Genomic DNA, 13997 nt, shown 5'->3' with positions numbered 1-13997 from the left:
AAGTACAAATATTTAATAAGTTATTTAGTTTTAAGGAGCTTCAGTTTCAGTTTATTTTCTGTGCACCAATGGGATCAATTCTCAACCTCCACCCTGTACGCTGTCTCATCTTCATCAGAGATGAGCCCAATAGCGGTGGTGACATTGGTATACTCAGCAGTGACATTGGTTGAGTTGGTGTTCAGTCATAGATGTATAGGGCATACAGTAGGGGGCTGAGAATGCAGCCCTACAGGGATATATGAGTACACTGGTGAAAATTAGTTAAAGATGTGCATTGGCCAATTGTATATGTAATGTGTAAAACACACCCGATCAAATTGAGACTTTTCTTTTCTCGATTTGAAGCTCCTTCCTGCTTGTGAATTTGCAACATTCCCAAGAATGAGCTACTAGAGATAAAGCTGAAGGAATCAAACCCTGCTGCTTAATGGCTTTTGAGTAGAACATGAAAGCCTTGACATGAATAAGCTCCTGAGTATTGCAGGATGTTTGTCAATGATCTTATCAAATGTAAAGCAGATGGTAGACAAGGTGGCATAGGCTTTGTTTAAAGCAGCTCACGTAGGTTTCAGATTATGTTAGGTGATACCTGCATGGTCATAGTCACTCATGAGATCTTTACTTTCTTGGCAGATTTGTAAGAAATCTTACATCCCAGTGTCTCATTTTTAACCATTCATTTCGATTTCTAATAAATTATAATTATTGGGTTCTTATGAAACAATAGATTTAGAACAGAGGAGCATGCTGTCAGTAAAGCTGTTTCATTGCTGCCTCTGTCGTCTTGAAATGAAGATATTTAACTGAAGTGCAAACATACTTGTTCAATCAAGAGGAAGGATGTAATAATTAGTTATATGGGAATTGTGAAGGGCGTTGGACAGCCATCCAGCACATGTTTTCCACGAATGGCAATAAATCTTCATGTCTTACTCAGAAATAAGGTGTGAAAAAAAAAGGTCAGCTCTCAATATAAAGGGCTGTCAAGAACAACTTTCTACATTATCTGCTCTGGAAACAGCAAGTCCACAGTGGCAAAAATGAGGGGGAGTTTGGTGGGGTTGTGTGTCCTTGCTTTGACTATAGCCCATGTCACTGAGATCCAAGCCAGATGGGGTAAGGCTCAAATAATTATGGTCTGCTTTTAAACGTCGATGATTTAAATAGAATTTTTCTGCTTCAATAATGCATATATGAACACAACATTTATAATACTTCTACCAGTATTCAGCTTTTATTTATGTGAATGTTTTTCCAGTCCGCAACCATGTGAGCAGCATCTGTAGCACATGGGGCAGGGAGCACTTCAAGACGTTCGATGGTGATGTGTACCAGTTTCCTGGCATGTGTGAATACAACCTGGTCTCTGACTGCCATGACACCTTCCCGGAGTTCTCTGTGCACATGAAGAGGAAGGAAAACGATGGAAACCCAACAGTCAGTTATGTGGTGGTCACCATCAGCGATTTTGCATTTCACCTCAGCAAGGATGTGGTCACTGTAAACGACCTGCCGTAAGTTAGAAAACAAGCAACTCTGATATAATTATGATGACAATGATAATCTTTTATCTCAGATATATAAAACCAATATATACACATATTCCTAATGACATGAATTAACCACTCAGTCATCAAGTCTGAAATAGAGTAGGAAGAAATATCCACATGCTTATTAATCTCTGATTCACTGATTCATTGATTGATTCACCATGTTCATCATTACCCACACTTCCCCTCAGCACTTGTATACACTAAAAAAAAAACGACACTAAAATAGCATAATTATATATATTATCAGTCATCAATTTCATTAATTTCACATTTTGTTGACTCCAAAGATAAAATGTTAGTGTGGTCGTTGAATCTGGCTTCACTTTTATACATTAACCCAGACTTTCAGACAGTACTCTTAAGTATGGCAATATAAGTGAACATTTGAAGTACACAGAGTGATTTATAATGCAAAATACTTTATTCAGTACAGAGATGTGTCTTATATATGTTAATTATAGATATAAATGAATTATAATTGTTAAAAAGATATTATTTTTCTTCTCAGTGTCAAACTTCCACACTACCAGGCCGGAGTACAAGTGGAAAGAAATGCAGTCTACATCAAGCTCCAGTCCAAAGTTGGCATCATTGTCATGTGGAACCTTGATGATGCAGTCATGGTAAATCCTTAAAACAGACAGATCCAATAGGACATTTTATTTTAACACATTTCTTTTATTAATGACTAACAGCCCAACCTCCAGAAATACTGAGCCATACTTTTATATTTTTGTCTGTGTGACATTTAAATAAAAACATTGCCTTTGAGTAGAATTGCCGACTACCTGATTCACTACAACAATAGTTACAGTGGTTACTATTGTACCTGTGTACATGTAAAGTCCTTGCATGTGGCAATTTTGATGCATTAATTTCATTTTATTTTGTCATGTTATATATTTTTATATCTTAAACATGTCATGTCTGGTTTCTAAAACTTTTTCTTTCTTTACTCCGTGTTTAAGGTGGAAATTGATAATGATTACACTAACCGCACTTGTGGACTTTGTGGAGATTTTAACGGTGTTCCAGTCTACAATGAGTTCCTCCTTGATGGTAAAAGCTGTTTATCATTTATTATTTTTTAAATCTATAATATGCTGACTATTGTGTGTCCCTACTAATGTAACTGTATGCAAAAGGTCGCAAAATCAGCCCCATTGAGTTTGGCAACATACATAAAGTCCATCGTCCAAATGATGATTGTGAGGACCCATATGAAGAGGAAGATGTGTCACAGGAAGCTATGAATGTGCCAGAGTCATGCAAAGAGTTTGTGAGTTTTGTTACCTACTTCAGCCAGGTTTAACGAAAGAGATCTGATGGTTTTTATTTGCATTAACTAATTGTGCATGTGTTTACTCTCTTTTAGCAAAACACCTGTGAAGAGATGCTGCATGCAGAAACCTGGAGCTCCTGCACCAAACTGATTGAACCTGAGCCTTACATTCAGGCCTGTGTGCAGGACATGTGTGGCTGTACCAACCATTCAGATGACTTTTGTGTCTGCAGCACACTCTCTGAGTTCTCTCGACAGTGTTCCCATGCAGGAGGGGAGCCTCCCAACTGGAGGACTTCTGAGTTCTGTGGTAAAATTTTGTTTTCTCTTTCTGTTTGGCTTTTATTTTTGTCTTTTATATATTAAGGGGTAGAGAGAGTATCAAAACACTGAAATATATATCAAAATTTGGGAAACGTCAGAAGTAAAATAAGTGCACAAAAAAATCTGGTGTTCTAACACACAAGTGAAAAACTTCAACAAGTTGATGTTTAAACACTTTGCGTAAATCCCCACTTCCTTCACAGCCAAACAGTGCCCATTCAACATGGTTTATGAAGAGAGTGGATCCCCTTGTGTGGATACCTGCACACATCAAAACACAAGCTCATTCTGTGAGGACCACAAAATGGACGGCTGCTTCTGTCCTCCTGGTTAGTGCTCATAACAAATAAGTTTCTTTCTACACACCTGTTAAAGCTTCCCTTTTCATGGGACTTTATCATCAAATGCCAACCTTCCGTTTCAGGAACTGTGTTCGATGACATTTCCATGAGGGGGTGTATTGCTCAGTCTGAATGCCAGTGCAAGCATGAAAAAATCTATGAATCTGGTGAAGTTTACAAACAGGAGCGAGAGGAATGGTAATGTTCATAATGCTACCAGAATGTAATTTTTTACAATGTGTTCATACATTTTTTAATCTTAATGAATTTGTTTGTTTTTCAGCACATGTTTTGAGGGTAGATGGGCTTGTGAAAGTCTTTCAACACCTTCTACATGTGCGGTTGAAGAAGGTTCACATGTAACCACCTTTGATGGGAAAGACTTCACCTTCCACGGAGACTGCTACTACACCCTGGCCAAGGTGAAAAGAAAGGTAAATGAGCCTTAGCTTTGTACTATCAAATTTTAGAAGATACTGTGTTGGGCACATGCAAGGTAAAAATAATGGATTAGGCTAATTTGTGTACTTTTTCTCACATTATGTATATTCCAGGATGATGCAAGCCCTAAGTTTACCATCCTGGTCCAACTGGTACCGTGTGCACACCAAGAGTATGACACCTGTCTGAAGACCCTCAAAATCCTGCTGAACAATGACAGAAACAATGTGAGTTCAATACTGGGCTCGTGCTTTAAATAGATACTGACAGCTGCAACATTCTAATGAGCAATTCTGTTTTTATTCAGGTGTTAACATTCACTGCTGATGGTGCAGTAAAGCAGAATATGCAGACTATCAGTTTGCCGTACTTCTCAGGTTGGTCAGAAAATAAGGAATTTTCGATTTAAGGTGTTACTTTCATTTATGCTGAGACGTAAGAAGTTAGCCAAACTGATTTTTGTCTTTCTCTTTATTCACAGGGGATATCAGTGTATTCCATGCTTCGTCCTTTCACATCATCCTCCAGACCAGTTTTGGTTTGCAAATTCAGATCCAACATGTACCCCTCATGCAAGTCTATGTCAGCCTGGAGCAGAGCTACAGAGAAAAGACACGTGGTAAGTTTTACATTAGTCTTAAAGCATTATATCATGAGGACTAATATGCATTTATTAAATAACCATTTACTGCAAGACTTGAAGAATGTTGTCTGTTGAAGATGATTATAGTAATTTTGATGTATCTGTGTATTTCGAAACAAACCTTGCCATTTGCAGCTTAAACAAATTAAACACCAGGAGATTATATTGACTTCAATGATTGATATGTTTTTCTTTAAAAATTAAACACTTTAAATGCTTTTTTTTTTTATGCTGTATGATCAGCGATGTGCTTTAAAACTAGTTTTGGCTAAAAGGTTGAAATAAATGACCTCACTCTTAGAGTTACGGCGAGAAATTTAGAAATAATGAGGGCACTCGTAGTAGAGTGTTAGCTTCTTCAGATGAAAAGGAACCAGCTAAGATGGTGTGGGCAGCTAACTGGTATGCCAAAATGAAAAGCTTATCTGGAAGGTTCAGCGCGGCCACATCCAGATGCCTTCCTGACCGCTCCGCTCCGACTATGCACCTTTGTAGTTTTTTTACTTATTTTTGCTCTGGTTTACATTCCAAAATCCTCTAGTTTTATAGTCTGCGGTTACATTTCACGGTGTGTTATACTTGTATAAGTATGCATGTGACGAATAAAGAATCTTGAACCTTGAAAGAAGTCACTGAGGTAGCCACAGAACATAACAAAGAAATTTTGTGTTATGTGACCTAGGATGATCTCAGGATTGTTCCACTCTGAATACCACCCAACAAGCAAGCCATTAAAAACTATTTGGTTTCATACATTTATTGTGTGGATGCCTCAGGCATCCACACTATTGAGTTCCTGTTTCTCTTTAAACTTTATTCTTCAAGTTGCTCACCCATTTTTCGGCACTTAACTAGTCCCTCAGTTTTCAGCCGATTTTCTCCGTTCAAACTCTAAACTGTTCTGCTATTTCTGCTAATTCCAGCTATATCTTTTGGTGTTTATTACTATTATACTTTTTAAAATATTACACTTTTTGTGTCCCATTGAAATGAATGGAAAACTTCCACAATTCTGCTAAAACTTGCTTGTTTTTCAAACTTAACTACACTGGTGACGGCAAGCTACATTGTAGCCACAGCTGCCCTGGGGCGCACTGACAGAGGTACAGCCTGAAGTACACAGCCTGATGAAGCACACAGAGGCAGTACCTCTGATTGGTGAATTTGAGCAGAACCAGGTTGTTCTGCCTCTTTTCAGCAGAAATTCTGCTCATTCACCTCTTTTCAGCGCAACGTTCTGCTTCTTTGCCTCTTTTCTGCAGAAATTCTGCTGATTCACCTCTTTTCTGCAAAATTTTTAGCCTTTTCACCCCTTATCAGCACAATTCTCAGCAGCTTGTGCTAATTTCAGCGGAATTGTCAGTCTGTCCACCTCTTCTTTGCGAGAATGAGTTTGGGTCAATTAGATGAGTAACTGCCTTGAGTCTGGCAGGGCCAGGTTCGAATCCTGCTCAGGGTGACATTTTTTTTTCACCACCATAGAACTTTTTGCAACTTTTCATCTTTTTCAGCTTTTCAGCAGACAGCTTCAGCGTTAAGGCATCCACACAGCATTTTCGCAGGAAATGCAAATGTTTCTAGTTTAATTTGCATTTCATGATCATTTCTTCATTAAAAATCTGTATTTTTAGGTTTATGTGGGAACTACAACATGGTCCTGTCTGATGACATGAACACTCGTCAGGGAATTGTGGAGGGAAGTGCAGCAGCGTTTAGTAACTCCTGGAAGGCTAGCCATGTATGCCAAGACAGAGAAGAAAGACTCGATGACCCTTGTTCTTTCAGCGTGGAAAATGGTAGGATAATTAGTAATTCTAAATTGCCCATAGGTGTCAATGTGAGAGCGAATGGTTGTTTGTCTCTATGTGTTAGCCTTGTGACAGACTGGCAACGTGTCCAGGGTGTACCCTGTGTCCAGGGTGTACCCTGCTTCTTACCATAAGATGCCCCCCCCCCACCTAGGATAAGTGGAAGAGAATGGATGGATGGAAGTTTATTTCTTTAATTGCTATCATTTGCTTGAAACTGATTTTCCAGGTTCTAAATGCAACATATTTCAACAAGCAAGAAGTATAAACAAGAAATTAAATTTGTACTCATCTACTTGTAGAAAAGTATGCCAATCACTGGTGCGCCTTGCTACGACAGCCAAATAGTACCTTTGCAGAGTGCCATTCTGTGGTGGATCCTGAGATTTACTACAAGGTACAACAAAACCTCTCTGTGTGTCTTAAACTAAATACGGTGGGACTGTAATACAATAAAAATGTGTTCAATGTTTTTTACAGCGATGTATTTATGCTAGCTGTAACTGTGAGAAGAGTGAGGACTGCCTGTGTGCTGTTTTCTCCTCCTACGCCAGAGCTTGTGCATCAAAGGGAGTGTTATTGACAGACTGGAGAGAGAATGTGTGCGGTAAGGGTATCTGAAACAGCTCAGTAATGAAGTTTGATGAGCATGTTCTCTTTTATTAGTCAGTCCAAAACTATGAAGTAATCACTGTCATATTTTCTGTAAAACAGACAAATACACCAAGAACTGCCCAGAATCTCAGACCTTCTCTTACAAAAATCAAAGATGCCAGCTGACTTGCAGATCTTTGAGCTTAAAGCAGCAGAGCTGCACCTCTGATTTCTTGCCTGTGGATGGCTGTTCCTGCGCTGAGGATCACTACCTAGATGACAATGGCATCTGTGTCCCAGTGGCAAAGTGTCCCTGTTACCATAATGAAGTCTACGTTAAGTCAGGCAAGTCCATCAGCATCAACAACGAGCACTGGTGAGTCATTTCAGGACTTCAAATGAAAAAACCCTAAACTAAGGATTAAGCAGGACTGTAACACATTTAGGATTTTTGTGTTGCATTTTTATATTTTGGTGTCTTTTTTAGCGTATGCACTAACGGAGTTCTTCATTGCCATTCTGGGAGAACCCGCATGTCAAGTCAGTTTTTTCTTCTTCTTCAATGCAAGCATTTTGTTAAGACAATATACAGCATATTAAAGCAATTTTTCTTTTCCCCCTACAGTTTCTACAGCTTGCCCTTCTTCTAAAGAATACTTCAACTGCTCCACTGCAAGCACAGGAGTTGTTGGAGTGCAGTGTGTTCGAACTTGTTTAAATCTGGAAAATGATGATTGTGTGAGTTGTTTTTGATGCTGTGCTTTAGCTGATCTCTCAGTCTCAAAAAACTGAATCTATTATATATTATTTAATCTTATACGCATACACTCAGTAGTAGACAGTTTTGTATGACAATTTTTAACTGTGTCTGATATTTTTTATTTTATTTTTTATCAATGTGGTCTTTGTATCCTCCCAGGATGCCACCGAATGTGAATCTGGTTGTCGGTGTCCCAGTGGCCTCCTTGATGATGGTAAAGGTTTCTGTGTGAAAGAAAGTGACTGTCCATGCAAACATGAAGGCCATCTCTATGCCTCTGGAACACGAATACCAAACCAGTGCAACACCTGGTAGGATCTTGTTGTATTTTCTAATGAATTACTGTAGATTAATAAACAGTGTTTGACATATATGGCATGTTTTTTTCACAGTATTAAAATTGTATTGTATTTACTTTTCTTGATACATTTAGTACCTGCCAAAGTGGAAAATGGACATGCACAGAGAAAAAATGTCCAGGAACTTGCATTATTTATGGAAGTGGTCACTACACCACATTTGATCAGAAAAAATATGCATTTCAAGGACAGTGTGGCTATATTGCTGTAAAGGTAAATAATGTATGCCAAAATCATCTGAAGAACAACTGTCACCTGAATTCACCTCCTCATGCCCTTGTCCAATGTTTCTCATAAAAATGAACATTGAACAATTAAGAACAAAGTCTGTCATGTAACTCTAAATTCCATAGTAAAAAAAAGATACATGCCATTCACACTGTATCTTTTGTTCACCAAATACAATTACTTGCTTAGAACTCTTTGGTGAAATTGCAAGAATATGCCATATATTTTAAATAATATCAGGATGAGGAATCAGGAAAGTCTTTTGTAAAGATTTCAGACGCGATTAAGAATTACCTACACTGTGACTCCAAAATTCATTACATAAAGATTCACAGGCTGTTAGTCAATATATAATGCATAAGTGCATAATATTGATCTGGTTATCATCTACCTTAACTACAAAAAACACAAAATTTAACAATTTGTTGTTGTTGTTTTGTTTTTGGTTTTTTTTTTTTACAGAACAACTGTGGCAATAAAACAGTGCATGACAGCTTTGGAGTTATCATTGAAAATGTACCTTGTGGCTCTACGGGCACCACCTGCTCTAAAAAAGTCAGAATTCAACTGGGGGTAAGATCAGATACAAACACTTTTCTCATGCCAACAATAGTAAATCTAAATAAATATATTTTTAGCATTTTAACTGAACCAAGATGAATTTAATTTCCTTCATTACAGAGAATAGAAATCAAACTATCAAGGGGAAGATTTGAAGAGGATGATCTGGGACATGGGCCTCTGATCAAGTACAGAATAAGGAAGGTTGGCTTGTATGTGGTTGTAGAATCTGTCATCGGTGTGGCAGTGATGTGGGATCGCAAAACAGCTGTTCGGATTCTGCTGGAACCAACACACTTTGTGAGTCACAGTGACTGTTACATTAAATCCTTACACTAAAGTGGTTAATATTTGATATATTCAATGCAGTATACCCCTTTTGTCTCACCGCAAACTTCTTGTTTGCAATACCAAATATTGAAAAAATACAAAGAATCACTTTTAAAATAAAAAAAAAACTTCTTAAAAGAGCCTAATGTATTAATGAAATGTATGGTAACTGTAAATCACTATATTATATTTATCAACATCACACATTGTTTGATTGACTCTTTTTGTATGACTATACAGGGAGAGGTGTGTGGCCTGTGTGGAAATTTTGATGGTGATGGACAGAATGACTACACCACCCAGGGTCAGCTGGTGGTGAGCAATCTACTCGAATTTGCAAACAGCTGGAAAGTGTCTAGCTCTTGTCCAGATGCGGAGGAGAACATTGATCCTTGTGCAGTAACCCCCAGTCGACATAAGTGGGCAAAAATGATGTGTAGCATCATAATTGGAGAAACATTTAAAGAATGCCACAGAAAGGTAATGCCAATTTGTAGGATTCCATTTCATGTAATTATGAAACACTTTGCTAAAAAATTATCATCAAATTTGCACTGGACAGGTTAGCCCCATTCCATTTTATGAAAACTGTGTGAAAGACTCATGTGCCTGCGACACTGGGGGAGACTGTGAATGTTTATGCACAGCAGTTGCAGTTTATGCTCAGGCTTGCAATGAGCATGATGTTTGCATTGCATGGAGAACTCCAGAGATCTGTCGTAAGTAACATTTTTTTTAAATTTGATTTTCAAACTTTTTCTGAAACATGACTTTCTCTTTGAGGCCTTAAATTCTTGTGAGCATAGTGTTAACAATGACAGAAATGTCTGTTTTATGCATCAGTTTGCTCAGGAAATAAACCCCCTTCATTTTTTATACTTTGTATATTGTTATTAATTAGTAAGCTTAACTTTTTCTGTGTCAAGCTATGCTCAATAACCAATAACATCCAAACTGGACACATGTTTTTGTAAGTTTATGAAAAATCTGAAACTGAAATCTCTCATTTTAAAAACATATTCAGACCATTAATTAATTAGTGTATGGTATTTAGTGACATATATCAATGAGACTGCAGATTTGCAGCCGAATCACTAATTTGGAATTATACTGTGTTGATCTTTATAAATAAATGCATGTAATATATGGTTTTTGGGATCATTAAAAAAGCTGATTATGTGTTTAATTGCAAAAGACAATGGATGTAGCAAAATGATTGTTCCAGAGTTGTACTCTATGGAAAAGGATATACAGTTATAGAGGGATCATTCTTAGATAACAAAAAGTTTTTTGTATGTAAAAATAAAGTTAAAGATTTTATCATAGCATGGCTTATAGTCTTACAGAGCATACTGTATATAACCCATGCTTTCATTTGTTGTACTGTTTGACAATAAAGCAGATTTTCTCTTCTGTCTCATGCAACATAAGAATTACCCATTATTAGCAATTATTTTTGTAGGAGAAAAGTGTGAGGAGGCCACTCTCATGTCCAAAATGGCCTTTCATTTTCCATTTGGTCCTGTCTAAATGAGTCAGTCTTGATACATTCACAATGAACAAGCACTTGGCAAACAATAAAGGAAGAGCTTGTTTAAAAAAGGATTATGAAAACAACAGGATTCACCTCACTATAGTTTTTTTCTAATCATGATATTTTAGTTTTTCATTGTTAAAAGCAACATTTCTTTCTAAAAACACATTTTCATAGTAGAATATTGGTTGTAGGTATTATCATTTTCTGATTAATGATAATTGTAACAAAATATGTGGAAAAAGTAAAATGCATCCCACATATTTGCATTCAGAATAAGTAAAGACACTGTAGATGTAAACTCAGATCCAATATATTGCAGACAATATTTTAATCAATGTGTTAGATTTGCATATGGAACACCATTAGTTCAATATAAACTCAATCTATAATGTACTGAGGGTCAGTTATAATTAATCTCAATCCCACCTTTTTTTTTTATCACTTAATGTGCTCCATCATGAAAAGTCTGAAAGAATCAGCTTATAAATTGTAATGTGAGATGGTATAAAGTGGAGTTTACATTCACATTGCACATAGAAATTTCATATATTTCAATTAACATTTTAATTATCTAAATAAATAACATCATTTCTATCCTCTCTTCCTAGCTGTCTATTGTGATTACTACAACAGCCCAATGGAATGCATATGGCACTATTACCCTTGCCACCGTCCATGCTACAAGACCTGCTTGAATCCAGAAGGCGTATGTTTCAATCCGATACCAACCCTGGAAGGTAGGGGGTTAAGTCATGTTAGTTTGTATGACATTACATGAGATAAATGTGCCATTCAGAAATGTTGAATGAGGCTTTATTATGTGATTTTTTTACAGGCTGTTACCCTGTATGCCCAGAAGATAAGCCCATATTTGATGAGGAAAACCAAACATGTGTGGATGTATGTCCAGAGCCAAATACAACCACTTCTCCCACTACCACAACTACAATGACACAGCCAACTCCTACAACTACCACCACAACTACGATAAGTACAACCACAATGTCATTGACTTCTTGCATTCCAGAATTCAAATGTGAGTGGTCAGACTGGTATGATGTGCATGATCCTACGGACGAAAGTGACTGGGAAACATACAAAAACATCACAGATACTGGTCTTCAAATATGTAACAATATTGAAGGTATTGACTGTAGAGCAGTAAATTATCCTGACAAAACATTTAATGACTTTGTGGCTGAAACTGGCCAAGTTGTTACTTGTCAAAAGGACATTGGTTTAATATGTAAAGTAGAGGACCAGATCAGACCACCAAAAAAGTGTTTTGACTACAAGATCAAATTAAAATGTTGTGATGTGATATGTTCAACCACAACCACGTCTCCTACTACAACTACCACTATGACTCCAACGACTTCTACCACTACATTTACAACTAAAACTACCACCACATCTCCAACTACCACCACATCCCCAACTACCACTACGACTCCAACTACCACCACATATCCAACCACAACTACCACCACATCTCCAACTACTACTACAGGGCCAACTACCACCACATATCCAACTACAACTACCACGACGACTCCAACTACTTCTACCACCCCATCTACAACTGCAACTACCACCACATCTCCAACTACTACTACAGAGCCAACTACCACCACATCCCCAACTACCACCACATCCCCAACTACCACCACATATCCAACTACCACCACATCTCCAACTACTACTACAGAGCCAACTACCACCACATCTCCAACCACAACTACTACTACAGGGACAACTACCACCACATCCCCAACCACAACTACCACTACGACTCCAACCACTTCTACCACTACATTTACAACTACCACCACAACCCCAACTACCACTATGACTCCAACTACCACCACATCTCCAACTACTGCTACAGAGCCAACTACCACCACATCTCCAACCACATCTACCACCACATCTCCAACTACTATTACAGGGCCAACTACCACCACATCCCCAACTACAACTACCACTATGACTCCAACAACTTCTACCACTACATTTACAACTACTACTACAGAGCCAACTACCACCACATCCCCAACTTCCACTACGACTCCAACTACCACCACATATCCAACCACAACTACAACCACATCTCCAACTACTACTACAGAGCCAACTACCACCACATCTCCAACTACTATTACAGGGCCAACTACCACCAAATCCCCAACTACAACTACCACTACGACTCCAACTACTTCTACCACTACATTTACAACTACTACTACAGAGCCAACTACCACCACATCTCCAACTACCACCACATATCCAACTACTACTACTGAGCCAACTACTACCACGACTCCAACTACCACCACATCTCCAACTACAACTACCACTACGACTCCAACTACCACCACATATCCAACTACTACTACTGAGCCAACTACCACCACATATCCAACCACAACTACACTCACATCTCCAACTACTACTACAGAGCCAACTACCATCACATCCCCAACTACAACTACCACCACATCCCCAACTACAACTACAACTACCACTACGACTCCAACTACTTCTACCACCCCATCTACAACTACTACTACAGAGCCAACTACCACCACATCTCCAACTAGCACCACATATCCAACCACAACTGCTACCACATCCTCAACTACTACCACGACTCCAACTACCACCACATCTCCAACTACAACTACCACTACGACTCCAACTACTACTACTGAGCCAACTACTACCACGACTCCAACTACCACCACATCTCCAACTACTGCAACGACCCCAACTACCACTAGCACCACATCTCCAACTACAACTACTACCGTGACTCCAACTACAAGTACCACCACGACTCCAACTACCACCACCACCACCACTCCAACTACCAGAAGTACAACCACAATGTCGCCATCTACTTGCATTCCAGAATTCAAATGTGAGTGGTCAGACTGGTATGATGTGCATGATCCTACGGATAAAAGTGACTGGGAAACATACAAAAACATCACAGATACTGGTCTTCAAATATGTAACAATATTGAAGGTATTGACTGTAGAGCAGTAAATTATCCTGACAAAACATTTAATGACTTTGTGGCTGAAACTGGCCAAGTTGTTACTTGTCAAAAGGACATTGGTTTAATATGTAAAGTAGAGGACCAGATCAGACCACCAAAAAAGTGTTTTGACTACAAGATCAAATTAAAATGTTGTGATGTGATATGTTCAACCACAACCACGTCTCCTAC

The 13997-nt window shown here is 38.3% G+C and overlaps 1 protein-coding gene across 1 annotated transcript in view; it reads left to right on the top strand.

Moving 5' to 3' along the window:
• The first annotated feature begins 1013 nt into the window (after positions 1 to 1013).
• Positions 1014 to 13997, top strand: part of LOC102081174 (mucin-2-like) — a 29176-nt gene continuing 16192 nt past the window's right edge. Inside the window, exons 1-27 of the mRNA XM_025904617.1 lie at positions 1014 to 1119; positions 1262 to 1517; positions 2065 to 2179; positions 2525 to 2615; positions 2702 to 2835; positions 2932 to 3148; positions 3366 to 3491; positions 3587 to 3701; positions 3787 to 3937; positions 4058 to 4171; positions 4252 to 4321; positions 4426 to 4563; positions 6219 to 6383; positions 6698 to 6792; positions 6876 to 7002; positions 7110 to 7365; positions 7477 to 7529; positions 7615 to 7727; positions 7909 to 8060; positions 8183 to 8321; positions 8799 to 8909; positions 9018 to 9197; positions 9468 to 9707; positions 9790 to 9946; positions 11373 to 11501; positions 11600 to 12290; positions 12945 to 13652. Coding sequence (XP_025760402.1) covers positions 1044 to 1119; positions 1262 to 1517; positions 2065 to 2179; positions 2525 to 2615; positions 2702 to 2835; positions 2932 to 3148; positions 3366 to 3491; positions 3587 to 3701; positions 3787 to 3937; positions 4058 to 4171; positions 4252 to 4321; positions 4426 to 4563; positions 6219 to 6383; positions 6698 to 6792; positions 6876 to 7002; positions 7110 to 7365; positions 7477 to 7529; positions 7615 to 7727; positions 7909 to 8060; positions 8183 to 8321; positions 8799 to 8909; positions 9018 to 9197; positions 9468 to 9707; positions 9790 to 9946; positions 11373 to 11501; positions 11600 to 12290; positions 12945 to 13652 — 4919 coding nt within the window. The 5' untranslated portion in view covers positions 1014 to 1043. The remainder of the gene's footprint in view (positions 1120 to 1261; positions 1518 to 2064; positions 2180 to 2524; positions 2616 to 2701; positions 2836 to 2931; positions 3149 to 3365; positions 3492 to 3586; positions 3702 to 3786; positions 3938 to 4057; positions 4172 to 4251; positions 4322 to 4425; positions 4564 to 6218; positions 6384 to 6697; positions 6793 to 6875; positions 7003 to 7109; positions 7366 to 7476; positions 7530 to 7614; positions 7728 to 7908; positions 8061 to 8182; positions 8322 to 8798; positions 8910 to 9017; positions 9198 to 9467; positions 9708 to 9789; positions 9947 to 11372; positions 11502 to 11599; positions 12291 to 12944; positions 13653 to 13997) is intronic.

This window comes from Oreochromis niloticus, unplaced genomic scaffold (genome assembly GCF_001858045.2).
Source record: "Oreochromis niloticus isolate F11D_XX unplaced genomic scaffold, O_niloticus_UMD_NMBU tig00002753_pilon, whole genome shotgun sequence".
In the NCBI taxonomy this organism is placed as follows: Eukaryota; Metazoa; Chordata; class Actinopteri; order Cichliformes; family Cichlidae; genus Oreochromis; species Oreochromis niloticus.
The sequence above is the reverse complement of the archived record's forward strand: the minus strand, read 5'-3'. Positions and strand labels throughout refer to the sequence as shown.